The sequence below is a fragment of the Helianthus annuus genome, chromosome 6 (genome assembly GCF_002127325.2).
Source record: "Helianthus annuus cultivar XRQ/B chromosome 6, HanXRQr2.0-SUNRISE, whole genome shotgun sequence".
NCBI lineage: Eukaryota > Viridiplantae > Streptophyta > Magnoliopsida > Asterales > Asteraceae > Helianthus > Helianthus annuus.
Genome location: NC_035438.2, coordinates 24,188,291 through 24,197,339, shown reverse-complemented (window position 1 = coordinate 24,197,339; position 9,049 = coordinate 24,188,291). Strand labels below are relative to the sequence as shown.

Below are 9,049 nucleotides of genomic sequence, written 5' to 3'. Positions count from 1 at the left end.
TTAATTACTTGTATGATTTGGCACGGTTAATATTTTAATATTATTAAATAAATAAATTCTATATTCTAATCTTTAAATTTTTGGGATGTACAGCTCTATAAAACTCATTAATTATTATTAAACTTAAACATAACCTCGTTAACATAGTTGATACTAAACCAGTGTGGAGTTAACCCACTTAGTAAAAACACATGCTTCTTAGTTTCTTAGAGGGATGTCTCTGGTTAAACCTAGTTAAAAACTCGATAAAACTCAGAAATCATTATTAAACTTAAAAATAACCTCCTTAAAATAGTTGATACTAAAACAATGTGGGGTTAACCCACTTGATAGAGATACATGCCTCTTAATCTCTTAGAGGGACGTCTCTGGTTAAAACCTAGGCAAAAAGAGTATTTTAGGATTATTGGTGTAAAGTAAAGTGACTAACATCTGCGATTTAAAAAAAGATAGTTGATACTAAAATGAGTAAAATATAATAATTTATGTATCAGCTTAACTCTGAAATATTAAATAAAAGAACTAGAATTATATAAAATTATATAGAACAAACTCCTCGACTCATAGTAAGGATATTTGCTGGCTAAGATAACATAATTTACAATTGTATCTCTTGTCGGTGATTTTAATTCATTGGATTTACTTAGCACCACAATAAATATTTATATGAGTTAGTAGTTGTGGAGTACATGCTCGTCCAAGGTCGTTCTGATTTTCGACACCATGAAACCTAGGATGTTCAAGGAGTAAGAGCCCCCGGTAGGATTCAAGGGTCTGAGCGAAATATTATCGCTATGCTTTAAAGCTTTTGAAAATTGCTTTTTATCTAGCTTGGTTGCTTGGTTTATCAGTCCAAAAAGTATAGTAAAATATTAATTAACTCTTCAATGTTAAAAAAAGTCTATTAAGAGGTAATTTATAAAGAAGAAACGTATAGTAAAATGTTAATTAAAATGATAGAATTATTGAAAAGATATGGGTATTCTAACCGATCAAATTAAAATGATAAAATTATTCAAAAACAAACAAATGAGAGCGGAAGACATCATCTGCGATATGAAAGCAATTGGGTATTATGGTTTTGTAATAGAACTAAATATAGGTCTGTGTCTTGGACCGAGTGGTGTAACTTTGTAATTATGTAGTATTTTGTGTTGTTGGTTTGCCGTTCTGTTTCGTGGGTTGGTTGGTGTTTTTAATGAAGTTTAAGTTTCAAAAGAAAACCGATAAAACTTAAATGGTGTATTATTGGTTTGTGTATTTATACTTATTTTACCTTTTATATTTATCACTAACATAACCCACGTCTAGAGGCCCAAAGTCTTGAAGATGGAATTCCATATTTAGAAGGGAGGAGGAAATGGTGGGGCTTTGTTATCTTTTTCCTGAAATTCAATTGTTCACTTTTGAGGAAGAATGGAAGAAAGATAAGAAAGAAAAAGACGGTTATATAATTACCAAATATCTCTTATCAAAAGTATACAACATACGACTTTACTTACATTTAAATAATATTCAACAAATCGTGGTTTTTCATTACTTTTGACCCTTTTATTAATATTCTAGGCAATTGATCAGGTTTAGCTTTACAACAATGTTTCTAGGAAGGTGTGTCAATCGCGTTTGGTTAACGAGTTTCATGTTGACAAGTTAAATTGTTCCACTCGAACACAACTCATATATTTATCTATCCGTGTAAAAAAAATAAAAACTTCTAACCCTACCTACGCACACACGTAAACTCGTTAACACATTTTCTATATGTGTCAAAAGGGCTGACAATCAGATTAGCGAGTTGTAAAAAATGAGTCAAACGATAAACGGATTAGCGAGCCGAACTATTTAACTAAAAGGTTAAATATATCAACCGAACTCGGGTAGGTCAAATCCCCGTTTATATTATGTATGACTACCAAACTCATCCGACATCCACCGTCCATGATAGCCAATATACTGTTATTGTTGGGGGTCCAACTACAAAGCGATAAAGATCAGGTCCACAAATTAGTTCAAACATAGAGTTCATAACTTTATGAACCTGTACGCAAATCACTACTTTCCCAAAACAAGAGATCTGTAAAACGTTGAAGAAAATGAACATGAATACCCCCATCGATCCAGTTGCAAGCAGTGAATCAAAGGTTTTAGATGCTTTGAAATCAAGATACACTTGCATACATGAACCTCTGCCTGTTTCTGCTTCTGCTGATTATTATTATTATTCTGCTAGTCCAGATAATAATAATAACAATCAAAGATATCTAACCTCACTTAGGGTTTTTGGCAGTAGAGAGGCTGAACAACCACAACCGCCTCTACCTACCAGTAAGTTTTATTTTATTTTTTGTTGAAGATTCACAAATTAGGTTCCTTTTGATCTGACTGTTTGGATAACCCTAAGTTGGACTCTGGGTTTTTATTTTTATATATGTTAGGAGACGACTTGACTTGTGTGATTTGAGTCAACTGGATGAATGTGAGTAAATTTCCGTACACATACAGCTCATCGTTGATTTAGTCGTGTGCTTCGGATTATTTTCGATTATTATATTGTTTCCAGTTAGTTTGTTTGTTGTGAGTTGTGACCTAGATCTGGTATAAATTGACCACTAAACTATATAACATTGTGTCATTGTTAAAAAATTGAATAACTGAATTATGGTTTGCAAATTGACTTAATTTTGGAAATAAAGAAGATGGAAACTGATTCTTGTTTAGCCATGTTTGATAGAAACATGAAAGACTAATGCAGTTTTGTAATACAAGTGAACTCTGCTTTATTTTTATTTTTATATATATGTTTGAAGAAGACTTGTGTGATTTGAGTCAACTGTGTGATTGTGATGTGTGAGTAAATTGCCGCACACATACAGCTCATCGTTGATTTTGTCGTGTTGCTTCGGATTACTTTCGATTATTATATTGTTTGAAGTTTGTTAGTTGTGACCTAGATCTGGTGAAAATTGACCATAATTTTATATAACGTGCTTCACATATTCACAGGTTCGTCTAATCTGGTGGTGGATCAAAATATCATAGACCCACAGATAATTAAAGAGAAGGTTACAGCTGCACTTAAGGTTTTAAGTTTCCGTGAGCCACGTGTGCTTGTTCAGTTTTGGTCGCCTGTTGCTGTCATGAAGCGGTGCTTGCTAACGACTTTGGACCAACCTTTTGGTCTTGGTGCGATTGACGAAGGCCTTTACAAGTATAGGTTGGAATCTGAGCAGCGCGTGTTTGTCGTGGATGGGGAGCATAGAGAAGAACTAGGCCCTCCTGGTCGTGTTTATCGCCAAAAGTTGCCAGAATGGAGTTTGGACATGCATGGGTATATCAATTTGCCTGTATTTGAACCTCGCAGTGGTTGCTGTGTAGGCGTACTCGAACTCATAACATCATCAAAGTATACTGATTATGCTTTCGAGGTTCGACAAGTCTCAAGAGCACTGAAGGTAGCACGATACATGCATGCATACATACATGCGTATTTTTTTCTCTGTGGTTATGGCAATTTTGTTCATTTTTTAAAACTGATTATATTCTACTTTGCAGGAAGAGAATCTGAAGTCTCCAAACGTGCTTGAGGATACGAGCTTTTACGTGAGTTGTGTACATACATGTATAATTTGCATGTGTATGTGTGTTATTTCATGTGAAGTTATCTTTAAAATTTCAGGCACGTGCTGGAGATGAAAAACGGCAACTTGAATTGGATGAAATCTTCAGGACTTTAAAGACAGTATGCGATATTCATAATATACCTCTAGCTCAGACGTGGGGTCCGTGTGGATACAGTAGTGTCGTTGCCAGTTCCGGAAATCTAGAAAGAAGTTGTAGTAGCTTTAGTAGAAACTGTATAGGGAAAGTCTGCATGTCAACCGCTGCTCTACCGTTCTACGTACGAGATTTGAGCATGTGGGGATTCCACGAAACCTGTAGATCGCGACACCTGGACAACTCCCAAGGAATTGTTGGAAGATCATTGTCGTCTCACGGTTTATGTTTTTGTGGAGATGTAAGCAAACTCGGTGAAGATGAATACCCCTTGGTTGCGTATGCACGTATGCATGGAATAACTAGTTGTTTAGCTATCTATCTCAAGGGTCCTGAAGTGGACGGTGAATATGTTATAGAGTTATTTCTATCAACACAGAATGAAAACGAGACAGACCTACAAAGTTTAGTGAAAACCGTTAAACAGCATTTAAAAAATGCTTCTAGGATAGAACTAGGTGATATATCGTCACCGCAAGTCATCGGGGGAATTCCGCTTACTTGGAATCTCGAGTCTCCAACTTTGACTGAAAAACGAGAGGTGCCACCAGACTTGGAAAATCTAAATCTACTGGCAGAGAACGGAAATAATGACTGCAATGTTGACGTCGCATGCTCAAAGCAGCCGAGTGAATCAAATCATGTGGATCATATGGATGAAGATAAGCCATCAAATTCTGCTGCTGCAGGAGCAAACGAGAAGGATGTTGATATTAACGCAGGGGGATTGCTGATAAAAGAAATTGATTATTCCGAACAATCAATTAGAAAAAAGATAATTAGTTTAGAGGAAGATAAGCCATCAAATTCTGCTGCTGCGGGAACAAACCCGAACGTTGTTGTTCCTTATATGGATGTAGGGACTCAGGATGTTGATATAAATACAGGGAAAAGGAGTGGGAAATACATTGACTTTTCGAACGAACCAATTAGAAAAAGGAAGAGAACTGACAAGTCAATTAGTTTAGAGGAAATTAGAAAATATTACGGAAAAACGATGGAGGAAGCTGCAGAGAGCCTTCATGGTGAGTTTATAGACTGTTTATGATGGCTAGAGGTGGCAAGTTTGACCCTGTGGGTCGATTTAGGTTATGGTTTATTTCTAACTAGTTAAACTAAAAGATTCAACAAAAATGAAACGGGTCAAAATGGGTTGAAACTCATTTGATGTGTATTCAAATGCAAAAGTCAACTAAACAAAATCATTGAAGGAAGTTAGACCGTCATTAATATAGATTTCTAGTCACTTAACACACTGGTCAATTACTCAAATATCTTTTTGGCCTGAATTGGTTTAAATGAAACCATATTCATACTTGGGTAACCCAGAAAGTAGCAAGTTGAAGACTTGGGGGTCTCTACTTATATATATTATACTTATTTATAAAAATATGTATCTGGCTAGTCCTGTCCTGCACTTAAAATACCTGTTTTGATCTACGGCTGTTTAAAAGAACTGCCATGAAACTGGACTGTGAACCGAACCGAAAACATGTTAACCTTCCATTGTGGATTTATATAGCTTTTGGTGCTCCTTATTAAAACCCTTGGTGCTTTTAAAAAATGCGGTTAACTGAACCGACAAAGACAGTTCGTTGCTCCCCATTATGTGGTTTGTTTTAGGTTTGGTACTTCAAAGTAACACGGTCAACTGAACTTATTAGAATACATAAAGTCAACGTGTCTGTTCCTAGAAAATATATTGTTTGTTATTTTGTATTTATTGTAAACCCTATATATACCCTTTGGGGATGATGAGAAGTTTAATTTTGGCCATAACTCACCGCGATTAACCACTAATGGGGGGTTAACCGCTAGATGTGATTTAGGTTGAGGTTCTCAATATCTTGAGGTTGACCGAACTGTACACACCACTATTGTTAATCATGCCAGTCTGACCCGTCCATTTTGCCACCTCCAGTAATGTCATTATTTGCCACCTTTCCTTCTAATATTCTCAGTTTCACCTTTGACCTTTTACATTGTGTGTGCAGTCAGCAGGTCTACTTTAAAGCGCATTTGCAGGAGTCATGGTATACCAAGGTGGCCATATAGCCGGACTCCCAATGAAACCGACCCCCTTCTAAATCCGGATCAAACAGATGCCGCCGCCCATGCATCTGACAGAGCTCTTACGACCCTGGTTCTAGGCACTTCTAATGCAACAAACGCTACTCATGATCCTGCCACTCTTACACAACACAATAAGCATACGTCCCAACTTGTACTGCACCCGACGGAACGAAAAGATCCGCCTGACGGACGTGCGAAGCCTGAGACAACCGTCAAAGACAAGCATATCAAGAATGCTGCAGCAAACACGTATACGATTAAGGTAACATACAGAAAGGATACCGTGAAGTTTTCATTTAGACTTTCAGATGGACTGGCAAAGTTGGAGAAGCTGGTTGCAACACGGTTCCAGCTAAGCGAGGGAAGCTTTAGCCTGAAATATGAAGATGAAGATGGTGATATAATATTGATTGCATGCGACAATGACTTGACTGCATCATTGGGTGCTTTTAGACAACCAGATGCTCAGACTGTGGTTAGGCTATCGGTTTGGCCCGTTGCCAGTCAGAACCCTGATGCTTAGACCTTAGAGTTATAAAAATTACGGTGCCCCTTACGGAGTCATTAAGAGGACTGACTTGGCTTAGCTTGATGGGTTGGTGGTAGTGGGTCGAGGAGGTGGTGCGTGAGTGGCCGGCTGAGGCTGTTAGGGGTGAGCAAAGCCCAGGAACCGACCCGACCCAAAACCCGAGAATTATAAAATTAAAGAACCGAAGACCGGCCCTAAAGGCTATCTCGGGTATTGGTTCCAGCAGCATTCGGGTTGATCGGTTTTCACCAAAAAACCGAACCCGATTATCATAACACCAAACTCGATGAATTTAATTCCAAGTTGAATCCGTTTGGTTCCAGATTACACCAAACTCGTTCCATTTCTTCTAGATTTGAAGGTATGTGAAGCAAACGTCTTTATTGTGGTTCAAAAATACTATTATCTAACCCAATTTGTATTACTTTCATCAAATTCGGAAAGAAGACAACAAACAATAGTCGTCAATTGATGAAAGCAGCAGCAAACAACTGAAGAAGATGATCTATTACAGAGATTGTAAGTTCTGTTGTTTAGAACTTGAAAAGTATAGAAACTATATTCCATCTAAATGCAGTCATCACTATATCCCTAATTATCTACGTTACGGGCCACCCACCTGGGCTGGGCACGTCCTATTCTTTAAGGTTCTTGGACTGAAACCGACCTGAACCCGAAATGGGATGAAAAGCATAACCAAAATGAATACCTACTTACGACCCGATATTTGCTCACCTGATATATGGATAAAGAGGTAAAATTTTCATTCAGCATTAACAAACTGACTGATTTAGAGGTATCCTGTCACTGTCACTGAATTAAACATAGTTAGTAGTGCTGACTCATTTAGAAGTAGCCTTTTAATTTTTTTTTTTGAACGGCAAATTTCTTTTATTCCTTGTTGTCTATGAGACTTGAAACCAAGACCTCCCGCTCTCCCAAAGTGTTTAAAGGTTTTGCCTTTACCAATGGAGCACCATCCCATTAGGTAGCCTTTTAATTGAATCATTAAAAGGTTACGTAAAACGGTAAACAGTTAAGTTGTTATTTTAACTCAAAAATATAATAAAATGAAGGGTTATTGGATTTTATCACCCTCAACTATCGACCTTTGGCCGTTGCCACCCCCCAACTAACACTTTGACGCCCGGCACCTCCAACTTGACATTCAGGTTGTGCTGGCAGCACTCTGTTAACAAATCATTAACTCTGTTAGTTTTAATCCTACGTGTCACCACCTTGCTTACCTGGACATCATTACGTGGCGATTATGTGTCAAGCCCCTTCATCTCCTTCCTTTCCTTTATAACACAACAGATGATAAACGAACCCTAATTTCCTCATCAAGCAACCGTTCTCTCATCGAATCAAGCCCAATTGAAGCATATGTTCAAATCGTTAAAGTGATACACACAACCTAAGTACTAATCGACATGAGTTCCTCTTCCAATTCTTCATGGAGTGTGAACCGAACCCCTAAAATATTCAAGGTCGATTTGGATGGAAACTTGTATTGTCATCATGAAATTGTTCCTGTTCTTCGCATGGCTGGACGAAAAAGTATTCGATATGGTGATCAATTTTATGGTTGCCCTCAATGGCCCGTAAGTTGTTTAATTATCTATTGAACTTAATTTTTTGTTGAAACTGAAGTGGTAATATTGGTTTGTAGTTATCCGATTGCAAGTTCTTTATGTGGAAACAAGATTTCGACAAATTATTTGAAGCTCATTCAAATTGCAGTTCAAGTCCTGTAAGTTACGAAGAGTTGAAGAATGAGAATTTGCAATTGCAGAACAAGTTGTTATTAGAAGAGAACAAGATGCTGAAAAGTCAAATTCATGGTAAAGAGTCCACGTGGAAGCAACCATTTGTGTTTACTCTGTTTTTTTGTCATTGCCATATGGATGTACATGTTGAAGTAGTCATTGAATTTGGTTGTACGATATTGAACTTATGAATGAAAAACCAGAATTCCCTTATTGCATATGCAGTCCATTATTGTGCAAAACAGTCCACTACAGTGACCATTGACACTTTAGATGCAGTCCCTTGTATGTGGTGTGTATTGACCCATAACAAATGTTCAGTCCTTATTGTATTTGGTGCCAAAGTGCAGTGGTGTGTATAGACATACCCTTGCAACAGCCAAAACTTATATATGTCACTGCTGTATATATACCACTACTGTATAATTACCAAAATACCCCTGCAACACCAAAAACTAATATGCACTACTATATAATTACCAAAATACCCCTGCAACTATAACATTAATTTACCAAAACATTACATAAAACATTAAAGTCATTACATAACATAAAGTCACTACATAACATTAAGCCTAAATGATTCTTGTCCAAAACAGGCAATACAAAACATCGAATTGTCCAAACACAAGTCAAACTTTGACCAACTAAGTACAGCCTTCTCTGTTGCCCTTCCCTCTTGGCCTTCCTCTTTTAGTTGACTGTTTACTTCCTCTTTGAGTGGCCTGTTGAGTTGACTGCTGAGTTGACCTTTTCTTCTTTTGGTTCCCCTTTTGTCTTTTTGATCCAGGTTCAGCTGCATCCAATAAAAATACACTAGCTAGCATAATTTGACATATAAAACAACTGAGATAAAACACTAAACCTCATAAGTATCCACCTGCATTCATGTTTCCTTTTTCAC

The 9,049-nt window shown here is 37.2% G+C and overlaps 1 protein-coding gene across 1 annotated transcript; it reads left to right on the top strand.

Annotated features, from left to right (window-relative positions):
- Positions 1–2,099: 2,099 nt before the first annotated feature.
- LOC110865026 (protein NLP7) lies at positions 2,100–8,363 on the top strand. Its single transcript, XM_022114214.2, has 6 exons — positions 2,100–2,325; positions 3,004–3,452; positions 3,553–3,600; positions 3,677–4,799; positions 5,769–7,980; positions 8,049–8,363. Exons 1-5 carry the CDS (start codon positions 2,100–2,102, stop codon positions 6,368–6,370), a joined length of 2,448 nt encoding a protein of 815 aa, XP_021969906.2. The 3' UTR covers positions 6,371–7,980; positions 8,049–8,363.
- The last annotated feature ends 686 nt before the right edge of the window (positions 8,364–9,049 follow it).

What these genes read in the sequence shown, in the direction of transcription:
- LOC110865026 (XM_022114214.2), top strand. Translation starts at nt 2,100, where the DNA reads ATGAATACCCCCATCGATCCAGTTGCAAGCAGTGAATCAAAGGTTTTA. An exon ending in ACAACCGCCTCTACCTACCA is followed by an intron (nt 2,326 to 3,003) that starts GTAAGTTTTATT and finishes ACATATTCACAG; the next exon opens with GTTCGTCTAATCTGGTGGTG. An exon ending in AGCTGCAGAGAGCCTTCATG is followed by an intron (nt 4,800 to 5,768) that starts GTGAGTTTATAG and finishes TTGTGTGTGCAG; the next exon opens with TCAGCAGGTCTACTTTAAAG.